Genomic DNA, 16,898 nt, shown 5'->3' on the forward strand with positions numbered 1-16,898 from the left:
TCCTCCATGACAAAACAACTGTTTTTTCCCAAGAAGATCAGATGAAGGCAGTTGTGTGAAAAAGTTTTAGTCTGTATTTTCCCATGTTGTGTTTATAAGTGATGTTTAATTGCTCATGATGAATCAAGCAATCATTTTAAAAATCAATACAAGATTTCTCCACTCTTTTAATGTCCTCTGCTTTCTCTTAGCTAATGCCTGCTTCCAAGTAAAAAACCCCCGAAGCAACACAAAATAAAACCAAGCTCTTTTTGAGGTGTTCATGGCATTGAAAGTGCCCAAGGCTGTTAATACAGAGATGGGCAGAAGCACTTTTCACAGTAGGTCTGTTTGCTGTTTGACAAGTTGTTGTTGAAACACCTAAAAATTTCACTGCATATCTGAAACAGCAGTAGTAGCATCATAAAATGATTGTTTTATGTTATGAACAGCGCTTTGTCATACTGATACTCCAGCTGAGACACGTTCTGATCTTTCTCTGGAGGATGGGTTTTCAGCTGATTTTTTAACATACTGTTGCTGATCTTGGTACATTCTGCAAACATATTGCACATCCAAAACATTATGTGCACAGACTATCTGTACTGCAACAGATGAAGCTTTCCACATAAATTGACAGCTGCAAGCAGTAGATTTTTATTGCCATTTCTTTATTAAATGCAAAGTACATAAAGGAATGAAATCTAGATGTTTCAAATGCAAGACAGTTAGGAAATGCACACTTAGTATGTCCCACAATCAAATGCAGTTGCTGAAACTTAATTTTCCAAAGCTTAGCAGTCCCCTATACCTGTGAAATCAGGAGCTCTGCTGTGGAGAAACTACCAAGTTTTTCAGGTGTCTGGAGTTGTACCTAGCATCTCGCTAACTTTCAGGGTTATTGCAGAAGTCCAGATACAGAAGAGTACAGTATATACTCAGCATGCAGTGAGGACGCAAACAGCTGGATTAGATTCTTGGTCAGAAATACTCATCCATGTAGAGCTCAGTCTGAATATGCAACGCAAGAATGTTGGAAGCCTGAATCACAAATACCCGTCAAATGACACCATGGCTGACGGTATAAGCTACAAATGCTGTTGTAGCAGAACACTGTGTTCTGGCCCTGTTAAGAACACATCTGCCCTGAAAACAGACAGGTATTTTCATCTATAAGGACATCAAGCTGCTAAAATTCAGCGTGGGAGTACCTCTTTTACCAGTATAATGAAGCTATTTTTAAAAGCGTATTTCAAAACTAGATACTGTTACACAAGTACAAAGTAGGAAATCACTTGGTCGAAACCCTATCTGTTAGGTTCCCCCTATGGTTTTCCTTATCCACTGAAGGTATTGCTTTGTGAGTCGAGTGTAGATACCAGGGCCATCAACAGTACCACACTTGTTTCGCTTCCCGAAAGCAGCGATGCCTCTCATCACATTATTGCATCTTAAAGGTCCCCCAGAATCCCCCTGGAAAAAGGGAAAAAAGATTGTCTTTCAAATTTACAAAAGCTAAAAAATGCTTCTTTTAAATAAAATTTGCACCAGTTGCATGGAGGAAATAAAGATGTAGACAGTGCTATTGTGGATATCTTTTTTTTCCTCCTTGGAAGGTAAGATTTTCATTAGCAATAAAGAAAAAAAGACTTCAGTCTGATCTTTCAAGTCTGAGTAATGGGGAATCTAGCTCAGTGCTAAGGAATAGTTAGTCTTTTTGAATATGAAAAGAAAAAACTGTAAACTTTTTTCTTGAAAAGCAGAAAGTCTGTAGAAGTTGGTACCTTTTTTGTTACTTTGTTAATTCAATATTTATATCTTTTAAAACATGGTAGTTCTTACACAGTTGTGCATTTGATTTGGGGCCCAGTCAAAATGCTTTTTATCAGCAAAACCTGTTTCAAAGCCCTCTGACATCAGAGAAGTTCCACTGAGGTTAGCTGCTTGAGAATGGGCTCTTAAGCTATTTTGTGGAGATTTTTCTACTAGAATAATTTTATTGAAGAAGAGAATAGCTATCTGCCATGCCTGGATAAAACCATGCCTGGATAAAACAATATCCAAAGTCTGTAAAGGTGAATTTATCAATCAGAAGTTTTGATTTTAAGGCTTAGAAAACAAGAAGAACAAGCCTTGGTAAATTCACTCATTTTTAATAAAATTCTTCATTGAACTGAAGAGAGGTAGAAATTATAAATGTGCAAAAACTAGTACTTTATATTTTATTTTTAATATAATCTATGTGGATATAGACAGTAAATATACTTACATAACATGAGTCCTTTCCTCCATTCTTAGCCCCTGCACATATCATGTTGTCTGTTATAACAGGGTCGTTTTTATAATGATTTTTGTCGTTGCAGGTTTGCCTACTGATGACAGTGATATTGACTTCCCTCAGGGTATCAGGCAGCTTTCTCAGACGACTGGCAGTTTGTCCCCATCCTGCTACTGTGCAAGTTGTTCCTGGTTTGGGATCATCATCTGAGGTAGGCAGGGCAATGAGTTGCACAGCTTTATTAAGTCTTGCTCTTTTCTGAAGCTGTAAAAGGTATGGAAAATTGTTATTACGGGGCAGAGTCTAACAGAGGCCCCTGCATATTAGCTGTTGGATCTTTTCCATTATGGTAATGGAGATTACTGCAACCCCTTTTTGAGATTCCTCAGTTCTTTGTGACAGGGTTTATGTAATCAATAAGAGTGAGGAAAATGAGTATTCTTTGTCTCATGAAAACCCATTTAGCTTTTGCTGAAATATTAGCTCTAAAAAATACCCTAATTTACTTCTCTGTCTCTCAGTCCTCTGGGAGGACAAAATAACAGTAATCACTGAAGCTGGCAAAACTGAGAATCAGAGAAGTCAGAAATTTTTAATTAGAACTGTTTTTCAGTCGAACATTAGGGTTTTTAACCAAATTATTTCTATGTGTGAAATATGCTTCTTTCTGTGGACAATCTTTATTCTTTCACTGAAAAGAAACTGAAATATCTTGGTCAAGCTCCAGAATTTTTCTACTTCTAGCGTTGGCATGCATTACAGGAATTGTTGATTGCCGTAGTCCCCAGTGTATCCCCAGTTCCCCAGTCTGCTGGATTAGCAGACCAGACTGTTATCACCCCAGAAAAAAAGTCACCAGAAACTCCCTTGGCTAGTCTCCCTCACAAAAAGGAAGAAACTGGTACATCGTTATGTTCCGTAAGTGATGTTTAAGTCTATACCTGCAGAAGCATAATGTCGTTTTCCTTACAATTGGAACAGTAGCATGGATGGCGAATTTGTTTTTCAATCTGAAAAATCTGTTTTTCTCTTTCTGTTGCTTTCTGCGAATGAGCTCCAAGAATAACTTCGCCTCCTTCCCTGAGAAGAGAGACAACACGGTTAGTGGGATTCACTTGCTCTAACTCCATAATTCTTTGTTGTTAAATGTGGTGCTATAAAGTCCAGGGGCTACAGAGTGTCTTTTCTCATACCTGAAAAGCAGGTAATAAACAGTAATTTAGAAAAGTATAAAACAGTAGTATAGAAAATATATAAATATATAACAGTAATACAGAAAAATATAAAAGATTACCCTGTTTTTACAAGTAGTTAAAAAAATTGACTCAGTGAATCAAAATTCATGCTATCCTATTTTCAGCTTCCCAGGAGCATAGACAGGGTTCAGGTACTTGACTCTGAACCTACCCCTCTTGTTTCCCTTTGGGAACCTAATGAGGGGTGGATGCATCAGCTTTGCTGTTGGTAGTGGTCTTACCAACTGTACCCTCTGCAATTTGTGCTGAAAATTTAGGAGAATAGCTCACAGCACTATTAGTTCAAAGATCATCACGACTGGACTGAATCGTACCATTGCTTTGCCCTAACACCATTTCAACACCATTTTCTGAGTCCATGTGAGACATAGCTCATTCCCGTTCTCTAACTTGTTCTGCAACTTCATATACTTACTAGATACTGAAGTGGTGACAGTTGCGCCTCCTGGGGCTCTCTGATATAGGAACCAGGAGTCTAGCACTCCTTGGTCAAGCAGCCCAAGCAGACCTTTATATCAGACCATGGGCATAGCTGTTTGTGGGAGAACAATGTACGTTACAGCTGAATGGGAGAATATTCTTTGAGCAGATGTGTAGGTTTGCCCTCATTTGCAACTCACTGCAGCAAACACAACCCTGAGGAAGTGATTGCTCCTTTCCTTCAGCTATTAAGAGCTGTCTGACTGTTTACTGAGCATCATTAGGTTAATTATTTATTGTATTTTCTCTTAAATGCCATCTCATTTGGAAACACTCTTTACCTGATGTTAATACGACAGCTTTTGGGCCCTACGCTCTCTTTGTAGTAGGTCCCATATATCTCCCTGTTTGGATGGGGACAGGAGAGATGGATACATTTCTCTGATGTCTGCAGAGTCCAGTGATTCACTGGTCCCGGGCAGGTCTTTGACAGAGCTTGTGTGAGGTCTGGCTCAGCAGCAGCTCCAGTCCTCCCCGCAAAGTCAAGGGGTCAGACGTGTCATTTAAAGCTCACATCTTGCCTCACTGAGGGACTCTGCGGGGCCAAACAGCCATTTGCATCTTGAGTCAGACAGGAAGAAGAAAGGTTGGCTGACAAACCAACATATCCAGTAGAGCAGAGAGTGTCTCCTGTCATCTGCCTGGAGGATTTTTGCTCCTGTATAACCGCATGCTGTCTCTTTCTGTGGTGAACTGCATATCTTTTACAGAATAAAATGACGAATTTATTTCTGTTTTCTGAGCAGCTATTTAGACTGGCCTAGTGCACTGGTTGACTGAGAAAACAGCGATAAACCTTCCCCCAAATTCACTACTTCAGTGTTGCTACTCTGTGCTTGCATGCAGCTAGAAGCTTGTAAAATATCTCTTCAGAAACAGTGAAGATCAGTATACCTTGTTATATTATTTTTTACTCACTGAAGCACATTTGTCAATATAAATTATATAACAGAGTAATCAGAACATGATCATGGTCATGCTAAATGCAAAAAACCACCAGGAATATTAACTTTCCTTCTTGAAAAGAGACACCAGATACTCACTAAGGACAATCTCTGAATCAGAGTAAGAACTTACACATTACAGTGGGCAGCTGTTAACACCCAGTTTTCCTTGATCAAAGCTCCTCCACAAATAGATTTTCCATTTGCTCCCTTGATTAGGGCCATAAATGGTCTCGAGTGTGGTGCTACTTCATTTCCTCCAACGATATCTACACACAAACCTAAAAATAAAAATAAGCCACAATACACACAGCTGGGCTAACAAATACTGTAAGACACTCCAAGTCTCTTAGAAAAAACAGTTAATGTAATTACAGAGTATACAGACACAGAAGTATGTACATATGTTGGTCTTCAGGGTAGACTTTTAAAATTGCTCAGCAGTACTATTTCTGTATGTTTGGAGCTGTTGGAGCAAGTCCAGAGGAAGGCCATGAAGATAATCAGAGGGCTGGAGCACCTCTCCTATGAAGACAGGCTGAGAGAGTTGGGGTTCAGGCTGGAGAAGAGAAGGCTCCAGGGAGACCTTATAGCAGCCTTCCAGTACCTGAAGGGGCCTACAGGAAAGCTGGAGAGGGACTTTTGACAAGTGCATGTAGTGATAGGACAAGGGGTACTGGCTTTAAACTGAAAGAGGGTAGATTTAGATTAGATATAAGGAAGACATTCTTCACTAAAGAGGGTGGTGAGGCACTGGAACAAGTTGCCCACAGAGGTGGTAGATGCCCCGTCCCTGGAAACATTTAAGGCCAGGTTGGAGGGCGCTCTGAGCAACCTGGTCTAGTGGAAAATGTCCCTGACCATGGCAGGGGGAGTTGGAACTAGGTGATCTTTAAGGTCCCTTCCAACCCAAACCATTCTATGATTCTATGATTCTATGATTCTATGTTTCAATGGGACCAAAATTAGATCAGTGGGGTTAGCTTTGACAAGAAAAACACCAAAGTATTGTTGCTCTTGCACAGATTTCTTTTCCTGAAGTTTGCTGCTATGGTTAATTTCTTAGCTTTCATTGTGAGTAACGACCTCAAATCTGCCACATGATAAATGTTGTACGATATGTGGTTTACGCAGACACCTGGAAACTGGGCTATGTAGTGTAAGTCACATTACATGAACCTGTTTTTCAGAAAAACAGAAAATCAAGATATTAGTGTTATGTATATGCCTCTGGAGAGAAAGGTCAGATAATCATTACGTTATGAATGATTACGTATCTGAAATCCTCCAAATAGCCTGTCCTTTGTGCAGCTTTTATTAATACCCATTCAGAAATTATGTTGTTTGTACGAAAGATCAAACACATGCAGACAGTGGAAAAGGGCTAATGATAAGAACTCAAATAATAATTATGACTACTTCCTTTACATTAATACATGTTGCCTTAACTGGAACTCTGTATATCAGCATTTACCTTCAAAAGGATTGATCTGGGCACTTACCTCCACGAATTACCAGGAGAATGACAGCAGCAGAAGTGGACAGAGTGAGGAAAGATCCCATGATTTCTGTCTGGTGTTCCCCCTTGTTCACTGTTTTATATATATATCTAAATGAAAAGGATGTGGGTTTTGTTTTTCCTTTTAAGTATATTTGACATTTGTTACCGTGACAAAGGCAAAAAACCTCCCCAACAATCGTGGCTTACACAGCAGAGGTGTTAGGGAGAAATTGCATCATCTGTCGTGGTGTGAAGACACGATCTGCCCCCCTTCATGTTCTCTCTGTGGCATTTGCGGAGAGCTAATATATAAGTACTGGGATGAAACCTTGCAAGCCACTACATGTCCGGTTACACAGGACTCAGCTCACATAAATTTAGGCTTGATTCCGTTGCCCACATGAAGTCGTATAGTTTCATTCTAGATACCCCAGGTGGCCTCCAGGTCAGAGATGAATCCTAGCCCATTCCCCATTAGAGAGTTATCTGTGCTGTTCAGGAGCCCCTCAGGGCCAAGGAATCTGATGTTCGCTCCTTTCAGCATCTGATCCTACCTCATCAGCTTTGCACTGGATGAGCTTCCATATAGCACTGAGTGTGGTTTAGTGGCCTAGAGCTAAGGGTATAAAGCCATTTAAAGTGTCTTAAGGTGTCTTAGATCTGGCTTGTGGTGCAGAAGGCCATGGGCTATGTCAAATTTGCCAGCCCTGTGCCCATGTCTGGGAAACCCATGGTATCTCAAATGTCACTAAATGCCTAGTTTTAGGCAATTGAATTGAGTCCTGAAAGCTGAATAAATCTTATTAGATCCTTGTAAAGTTCCTCACTTTCAAATATATACCCAAATAATAGAAATAACTTCCATCAATATTAAATAATTTGGAATATCAAGTATTCTATTAACTAACTAGGTACATTCAGTGAAGTGTCACTACCACACAGTCTGGAAGGTTTTTGAAGACTTGAGCCCCACTACAGTCAGCCTGCAGAAGGCTTCTGCGTTCTGGCGGTGTCACATCTTTGAGCTCAGTTGACTCAGCTGATGTGAGTTTTACCTGTGGAAGACCTTGGACAGACAGCTGGCTCAAATTTGTCATTGCCCTCCCTTCTGGAACAGAGGGTAATTGTTGATGATTGCTCTGAAGAAGGCAGATGTGGGGCTATTTTTAGAGATAGCAGAGCTCTTTGTCACTGCTGTGGCTTGTCAGACACACCGCCACCTATGTGGCACGGTGACAGCTCCATGCACTGCAAAACCACACCAAGCTTTTAATTTTCTTTCTCTCCTCACTACCTGCACATCCCCTGTAACTAGCAGCAGTTTGTAGCACTGGCCTTCTTTTTTTCCAATGTTCTCCCGAACAGAGTATCACCAGGTATCATAGGTACTGTTCTTTCATTATCACATGTAAATAGTTGCCAAGGTCTGATTTTATGACATTTTAATTAGCAGTCTTACCATATTGAAGCTGTTTCCTCTCTGGACTATGCACAGACATAATCAGGATGAGCACTTGTGAGCAAAAATACTGTACCCTAAGACCTGCTTAAACTCATAGTACTACAATAATTCATCCTTGGATATTCCTATATGGGGTGCCATGTCTAGAGAAAAGAGGCTTGGTATGTTTCATCATATGTTTCCCTGATCTATTTTCAAGAAAAACCTATTTGGGAGACACAGAAAAAAACATTAGCAAATATTCCTAGATGTTTTCCAGGCAACTAAGATAAATCTATGCCTATCATCTAAAAACAAATCTTCTATAGCCTGTTTATATTTTTTTCAATATCTAAATGCACTCCTATTTACTTCTAAATCCTACTTACTTCTAAAGATATTTTTCTGTAACTCCATATGTATTAGCATACCCATGCCTTTTTAAAAATCCCCTCTAATCCTGAGAGATCCCATTTACATTGATAATTAGAATTAGGATTATGCAGTTTAAAAATGCAGTTTAAAACAAAATACGCAGTTTAAAATGGAGAATTAGGAATATGCACTTTAAAATGCACAGAAACTGATCGCTTTCTGTGCAAGCTCATTCTGAGCAACAGCTCTGACTATCACATAGTCTTAAGATTGATTGCACAGGTATTAAAGATCACAATGATATGCACACAATCAGCCTCTAGTTTTGTAGTCAAATGCTTTTCTCAGAGTGCCCTTTTCAGCTTATAACTTATGCAGATGAGGTTGAAAAGTTGACATGAAATTTTAGGGTGTGCAATAAGTTGGCTGGGCTCCTTTGGTGATGGCAGTAAGTTAATTTATGGTCAAGTTTAGATTTTATTGGCCTTTTGCATGTAAAGGGAAACCTCAAAGCAAAACTTCCTTCTCTATTTAAGTGTATTGTTAAATTCTTTTATTAGCTCCTCTGCTGCACAAGCAATTGGTCTTCAAGAGGGCTGCATAAGCAAGGGTCTTGAAGAGGAGGTAAGCAAAATGCTCCATCCTTTCCCCTGCAGTGCCCATAAGGCATAGCTACTCTCTCAGCAGAAACCACTGCCTAAGTAAATGAACAAGTCTACCCAGCTTCTATTTCTAGCCTTTGCCTTTGAGGAAATTTCCCATGGGCATTAAGCCCGTGGGTCAGTGGATCACTTTCAGCTATGTTCTGTACTGTGTTGAGCGCTTCTGTCCCTTATCTCATACTCACTTGTTTTGACCATTTTGCTTCCCCAGTGACTATGCTCCTTTGTCCTTCATGCTGCTTTCTGTGATGCTAAAGGTGAACATCAGGTGTGATTTTAGGAGACCAATTCAGGAGACCAATTTAAACCTCAGCTCCAAACCTTCCAGAGCTGCTGGGTGCCTCAGTTCAGGCAGCGTCTTGGCTCAGCCGCAGGGCTGGCGCCTGGGGCTGGGGGAGGGAGGCGCAGAGCAGGCAGCTGCCAGGAGCACAGCGAGGCAGAGCTGGGGTGCCTTCTCTGTCTGCTCCCTGGGCTGTCCCATCCCCAACCCTACTCTAGTGTGTTTGCCTGGACACATCCTGCAGTGTTTGGGGGACACGCTCCCAGGGACTTGCTGGAGAAGGGACAGGACATATGCTGGGGATGCCTATTTTACTTTCTTCTCTGATACCATGTCTCATGATATTTACCTGTTGTCTTTTCTGCCTCAACTATTTGCTCAGCTTCCCTATTTTCACCTATTTACTGTGTGATATCAAAGAAATATGTAGTAGCACAGAAATCCAAGCAGATGTAGTTAACTCAGGGAGTCCTCAAAGCCTTGTAGCGAATCAGCGTTACTTCTATGAAGTTGAATGTACTTGGCAGAAAGAATCCAGCATTAGATATTATGATCTGGAAACACAAGCCTTCTCCTGTCTGGTCAGAACATGGGTCTGTTGCCCATTTTGTCTCTTATGCTGCTGTCTAAGCTAGCCACTTAGTGGGAGTGCAAAGCCATAAAGGACTCGAACGTAATTATGCCTTGAGGACCCTCTTTGCAGAGATAACCTCCAGTGGATGAATAATCCCAGGATTAGCTGGAGATGGAGAGTGATTTTGGGGTAACTAGAGCTGGCTCTTTTATCAGCTGATGAATTCTAAGAGTCACGTGTTTTCTTTTAAAAGAGCTTTGGAAGAGTCCTCTAAATATGAAGTGTGTTACATTATGTTGCATCATGTTTTCAAACTGGGTTATAACTAGTAAGATTCTGTGCCATAGAAATAAGCATTTCAATGCTGTAATCTCATTCAACAATCTGGAGAGCTGCTGTTCTCTAACTCTTGAATGAAAATGAGTGCTAGCTATATTGGGCAAGTTACATTTCTGATTCTTTCTAAAGGTACTTAAGATCATAGCAGGCTTTTTAAGTTCTTCACACAAGGGCATGCTGTTTTTTTGTAGTGGTTTACCAGCAAGGCGTGCAAAACATGGGTGCAGACACAGGGGTTTGCAATACAGAAATGTCCCTCCCACCACTGTGTCTTTTTATCTTTTTCTTGTAAACACTGATTAGATATTTTGTTTGCATTTGACACTTGCATGCTCGAGGGTTTTCTGCATCTGAATCCTACACCCTCAAAAATTATTGCTAAGAAAATACAAATTGCTCTGCCCTCCATGTGTGTAGGTCTTTCATGTCAGGTGTTCCTAAACTTATCAGACAACAGATGCCTGCCAATTCCCAGTGGCTCTCATAAACTTCATGAATGAATCTTTTTCAGTCTTTCAACTGAAAATGTTACCTGGGCAGTATAATTCTTCAAGGATTTGCTGGCTGCTGCTGTATCTTGATCCACAGTTTGGGAATGACTTTTGTCTATATGCCCTGAGTTTTCCCTCTCACTGCTGTTCTGTGAAGCCTTTTCATGTGGCCCTTGTATTTGTTCTCCCTTTTGTTCACCTGCTTGAAGATGGCCAATTTCATTCTTTTCATATCTTTCCTTTTTTTTCCCCTTTAAAGTTGAAAGAGCATTGAATTCTCTGAGACACTTAGATTTTATTATACATTCATCCCAGGTAATGCTCAGGAATTTTCTTATGCGCCTGTTTTCTAATGTAATACCTGTGGGGAATGGCTGCTGAAGTTCCTGTAAGATTTGGACCGATTAATATTGCCACATGTTGGGGATTCATGAAACAGGCAGATGTTAAAGAAACTTGAAGAAATAACCTAAAGAAACCAAGCTGCAGTTAAAATAATACAATATTAATGATGTAAAGGGAAACTTCAAGAGAGGAAGCTATTCATAAAACATTTCAACCACCATTTCCTGTAGGGGACATTTAGATAGAAAAGACGGTATCGTAATTTACAATGTTCTTGTCAGTAAATAGCAGCAGCTATGACAAGCCACCTGTTAGCTCTCCTGTTCTCTTTAATTGCTGTTATCCTACCCCTGAGATGTAAATACTCCTCTAATGATAAAAATACCCAAATTCCTCCTTCCTCTGGATAACACGTAACATAATTGCACTTCTGTTGCATTTCAGATGGCTGCACGGACATTATCGGAGGACACGTCGTGCGTCCTCATTCCTGGCCTTTTATGGCTGCTATCCAGACAAGGAATTCAACTGTGTGTGGAGGAGCTCTTGTGGAAAAGCAATGGGTTTTGACAGCAGCGCATTGTGAGTAAGTGTCTTGTACTGGGGTGATTTTAACTATTCATTGAGGTGGGGCATGGCGTGCAAGCCTGTAAGTAAAGAAAAGTGGTTATTGATTTCTTAATTGTTAAAAGTGGCAGTTCTCTCACTAAACTGATTTAAGAACTTGTCATTCTGTTTTAAGTTATTTTGTAAATTACTGATCTACATTGTGTATAGTTACCTTCATTAGTCAGATCCTGCCAATGTTACAGGATACAGACCATGGTAATAAAAGAGACAGTTCATTATTTATGCATCTGAAACAGCAATGTCTTAGGGTCAGGGATATATTCCAAAGTGCTTTAAACAAATCTTATCTGTGTGCCTGGGACTAAGTCTCAAAACACCCTGAGAGATGAAGTTGAATTAGATGGAAACACTATTCCTCCCATTTTAAGTGACCTGGGCTCACAAAAACTGAATGTCAGTCATGATTATGACAAGGAGCCTTGTCCTTTTGACAAGTCAAATGTGAGCACAAGCACCCCTTCCCCGGGTGGGATACCCCAAGGCTGGCACAGCTGTTGAACAGCTGGCTCAGGGTAAGGAGGACATCTACTGTTCACTTTAGGAAGTAAAATGCCCATCTTTTTGCTAAAATATTCTCCAAATCGTATTTTAATTCTCCAATTTTTTCCTGTATTTTGAGTAACTAAAAGCAAACCAATTAAAATAAACCTGTGCAAACCTGATCTCCTCAAATACAGTGTGGGCAGCTTGGCCGGCCTTCTTCCATCAGTTAGTCTGAAATACCGGACACAGCTCCTTCTTTCTAAGTGAATTTGACTTCCACACTCCTTCAGCTGAATCAGGTTTGGTTGCATTTTTTCTAAGGGTAGAAATATTCACACCTAGAATGTGCTGGTTTAAACATTTACAAAACAAAAGCTAAGCCTTCCTTTTTGGAATTAAGGGATTTTTTTGGTGGGAGCTGGAGTCTTTTACTCTTCAGTCAATGGGTTAGAAATATCCAGTTAGTTATGTTTATAAAATTTCAGATTTGGGAGCTATTCAGTGGAAGGTCACTGATTGTCTCTGGTCCTATGGAGAGGACAGCTCTGGTTACTGGTTTGGTTTTCTAACAAGCACATCAGTTTGGGCTGACTTTGAGTCTTTGTCACTGGGGCAAAGTGAAACAATATCTGTCTGGTCTCCTTCTCTTGAGCTGTATGATGATGCCCATGCAAAACCCACCCACCCCTGTGCTATATCTAGACTATAACTAGGTGCAATTGCAGTGCATGCAAGCCTTCCTAACTAACGAATATTATGTGATAATCACTTCTGAAGTAATTTTTGTCTTAGACAAAATAGCATGAATCCAGCAACATGAGTTTCTGTGTGGCCTGCAAACAACCTGTCAGGGACCTGGATGAGGTTGCAGTGTTTTTTGTTGGTTCACCCCCGCCCCCCAAGCTTCTCTGTATGTACAGTGGCCGATTCCCTGGGCTTTCTGCAAGTCCAGCAGTTGCACCTCTGTTGGGGATGATACATCAAAGAGTCCCAGGGATGGAGTTTTGTGAGTCTTACATCATTCTTATTGTGTAAGTGTGCTTTGTAGAGAAAAAGAGAAATTTTTAAGATCCAGCACTGCCTTTGCAGCTATTTTCGCAAGCAAACATTCATATACAAATAAATGAATTGTATCTTTCAATGAGACTTGCAGCTGGAATGAAGAAAACAACTTTTTTTTTCGTTTGGATTGATAAAGTCTTCGTTCTGGCTTGAATAAGTTGTCCTGTGTGTACTGAGATTGTGTTCTGAAGATGAAGCACAGGAAACCAGCAGTATGTCTTCTGGCAATGTCATCCTACTGGGCTGCATTAAGTTTAGCAGGGCAAAATGAAGAAAGGCAAACTCTAATAAATACATTTCTGATGATAATCAGAGATCTTGAGGGAGAGGGAGATTTATGAGTTGCTTAACTCTTATGGTCTATTAGCAGGAATTGGACATATAACTCTCTTTGGGTTTTGGCAGTCTCCCTTTTTAATATTCACTATAAGGGTGTCTTGAGCTAGACAACACCCATCATTCTTCTTTAATGGGCTGAATCCTGTATTTAGTGACGTTAAGGACAAAACTCTTGTTAATATTAAAAATGTCCACTTTAGCAGAGCACTTACCTGTATGCATAATGCTCAGAATGAGTATTGAGTATTGATGTGTGTACTGACATCCCATTGATGTCAGCAAGACAACATACATGCTATTAATCAGGCATGTTTCAGTTCTTTGCAGGATTAGGTCATAAATCCAAAGGAGACCATTAAAAGATTAATGAAAGGCATCAGCACCAGCAGTCCTTGTGCAAGGGACTCTCCTTAAAAAGCCAGTATGCTTTTTCATGAAATTGATTCCAAACCCTGGAAATCCCTGAAGGTCAGCTGTCACACCATTATTTCACCAAACTAGATTTACAGTACAGAAATGTTACTTTGTAGAGGAAAATACAAGCTCATGTCTAAATATTGAAATGAACAATATCCTTCCCTATGTTTTAGTCATGTTGTAAAATGAAATTGTGAGTATTATGTTAAATGTCTTTCGATTATCTTGAGACATGTTGCTCAGTTCCAGTAGTGACCTTCTCTCCCTCTACTTTCTTTACGTTACAGATTAAACAAATCAGAAGTTAGAGTTGTTCTTGGAGCCCATCAAGCATCCATAGCTGAAAAAGAACAGCAGATATTTAAAGTTACGCGCTACTTTCCTAATCCTCAGTTTGCCAGGTCTTCCAAGGGAAATGATATAATGCTCCTCAAGGTATTGTGTTAATTACTGTTGTATTATTATAAAAGGAATTTTGCTGATGATAATTTTGGCTATTCTTTGATATTGAAGAGTACATTGTTTAGATAGCTTAACAATATCACAGAACACCCTGCTTTTGATTGTACTGATCTAGATAAAGTTACAGGATCACTGGCACTGTGAGCAGGGATGACGCTTCAAGCCCATTCTGTGCTCTAAAACTCCCTTTAACTCACTCACTTTAGCAACCCCTCCAAAACCCCAAAACACGTTTTTTAGTAATTTTTCGAAGATAGTGCTGAAGTGATGTATGCAATGGAGCCTGGGTCATAGCTGTATCCCAAAGAGATACCTTGTGCTGGACTAAGCAAAAATGGGGCTGTTAATTATTTGGGGTAACCAAAGTAAAATAAAGTAAAATAAATAACATAGTAAAGTAAAAGTATGGATAATACAGGACATAGATGAATTCAGCTCTAGGAGCTCACACAGTGACGAAGGCTGAGGACACTGCAGAATGAAGCATGGAAAGATGTCCTCGCCAACATCATCATCCTGGATGCCAAAGTGGGGCAGGGCTGTAAGAATTTTCTGCATATCAGCTCCTGCTCAGCCTGGCTCATGCCTCACGTGTCCCTGCACTGAGAACTGTTAATCCAGCACTGGGATTGACATCGAGGTGGCCATGGGTGTTTTGAACAGGGAGAGGGCAGTCCCTATGCAGGAAACCTGTAGATGGTCAAATGGTTCTGGAGGACTGCCTTCCTGGTACCAGCAGTTTCGGTGCTGATCCAAAGTCCCTGAGAAAGATAAGACTTGTACATCATCTTGCCTACACCTTTAGAAACATCATGACTTCGGTATGATGTCTAAGAAATCTTGGATGGATCTTTATTCAGGCTATGCTTTAATGTTACATCTGTGAGAATGAAGAAATAGTTTTATGTGAAAGATCAATATGTATAATTAAGGTAATTGACTAGGTACAGTATATTATGAATATTACCACACTTCCAAAAAAATTGGTGGAATTGTATGGAAAAGGAAGTGATGACTTGAACCTGATTTCTAATATTTAGATGGTATCACCAGTTTGGTATGACAATGAGACAGGGAGGAAACTAGCAATGTCCATTTCTGGAACTAGCTGGGGCATTTACAGACACCTGTGCCCCCAGAGACATACCACTGCCCAAGTGTGAGAAGCTCCTTCCCCCAGATGTTAGTGAGCATTCTCCATCTGCTTCATTGCAAAGGCAGACAGGTTCATTTCACTGGCTTCTCCTGTGCAACTTATCAGGAGCACCAGGTTATCTGTGAACACAATACCATAACGGATCACTAGGAATTAGTATTTCTAGAGTTTAAAGTTACAACTCTGTTCCAGAATGACATGGATACCATAAAATCCTTTGTCTGAATTTGACACAGGAACAGGGATAGCGTTAGCACCAGGGCTTACCTCCCGTCTCTACAGTTCTGCTGTAATGCAATACTAAGTGACTTGGGATAAACTTTCCATCATCTTTGGAAATTCCCACCAGCACTGGAGATAATAAACTGTAAGGATTTTTTGGATAAACTTGTGATTTGTTGGAGTGCCTTTTTTAAAAGGTATAAAGGCAGAATCGTTTAACTGACAACCATTCAGCAACACATCTAATCACCTGTGAAATGAATCATGGTGCGGTGATCATGTGTAAAATGTCTGTTCAGTAGCTGTGATCCCTTACCAAGCACATTGAGGATATGTGTTAGTGTTTTGCTATGTTTTCATTTAGAGGCTTAAACTGGCCTCTGCTGAAGGATGAATCTGTCAGGTAAAGGCCAACAAAACACAGAGAGTTTGGATCATTTAAGCCCTTTTGAAGCTCTCGGAGAAAAAACTCAGCAGTCTGAAGAGTTCAAGACCTCATTTTTCCCCAATTATGTCGCTGCTGTCATGTCTAATTGGTTATAGCTTTTGTTTTCATCTTTGCTACTGGGTACATTGCACCGTGCTTTGAGACCTTTCAGTGTGTCAGTCAAGCACCAGAGTCTGATTTCAACGCAGAAGTTCAGTGGTGAGTTAGGTTCTCGAATAGGATATAGATCCAACAGCCTAACGCCTGTGCAGGTTTTTAATTTTCTGTTGTAATCAATGGAGAGGTGGACTTGAACTCACTACTGCTGCTGTAGATAGGAGATTGCTATACAGACACCAGGGAAATTCTTTTGGGCTTGCAAAGGGGCAATTAAGCTCAGGATCAGTTCCTAAATATTGAAAAGTGATTTATAAGGAAAGTATTGGTAAAATGAAACTATATGCCAATTGAAACTAGATTATACTTTCCTTTCTGCATGAGAAAGCATTTTTTTTTCTTCTTTTTTTCAGCTGAATGGTATTGCAAAGCTGAATAAATACGTGCAACTTTTGCCTCTGCCTGACTCTTGTGAAGATATCAAACCTGGCACAACGTGCAAGGTGGCTGGCTGGGGAGTCAGATCTTCAGGAAAGCCATCAAAATACCTTCGGAAAACAACTCTTAAAATTGTTGGTAGAGAAAGCTGTAAGAGCAAATATGAAAATTACACAAAAATAACCGGCAACATGTTGTGT

General features: G+C 40.2%; 2 protein-coding genes across 2 annotated transcripts in view; one reads left to right on the forward strand and one right to left on the reverse strand.

The window, feature by feature from the left end:
• Positions 1-1,293: 1,293 nt before the first annotated feature.
• Positions 1,294-6,500, reverse strand: LOC104075163 (granzyme A-like). The gene is made up of 5 exons (XM_009575582.1): positions 6,440-6,500; positions 5,071-5,218; positions 3,199-3,337; positions 2,249-2,521; positions 1,294-1,452 (listed from the first exon to the last, which is right to left on the reverse strand). The coding sequence occupies exons 1-5, from the start codon at positions 6,498-6,500 to the stop codon at positions 1,294-1,296; spliced, it is 780 nt and encodes a 259-aa protein (XP_009573877.1).
• A 4,741-nt stretch (positions 6,501-11,241) lies between these two features.
• Positions 11,242-16,898, forward strand: part of LOC104075164 (granzyme A-like) — a 6,583-nt gene continuing 926 nt past the window's right edge. The window contains exons 1-4 of the mRNA XM_009575584.1: positions 11,242-11,302; positions 11,390-11,531; positions 14,164-14,311; positions 16,674-16,898. The exon at positions 16,674-16,898 is cut by the window's right edge and continues 63 nt beyond it. Of these exons, the coding sequence (XP_009573879.1) occupies positions 11,242-11,302; positions 11,390-11,531; positions 14,164-14,311; positions 16,674-16,898 (576 nt within the window). The remainder of the gene's footprint in view (positions 11,303-11,389; positions 11,532-14,163; positions 14,312-16,673) is intronic.

The sequence above is a fragment of the Fulmarus glacialis genome, unplaced genomic scaffold, assembly GCF_000690835.1.
Source record: "Fulmarus glacialis isolate BGI_N327 unplaced genomic scaffold, ASM69083v1 scaffold6584, whole genome shotgun sequence".
NCBI classification, from domain to species: Eukaryota; Metazoa; Chordata; class Aves; order Procellariiformes; family Procellariidae; genus Fulmarus; species Fulmarus glacialis.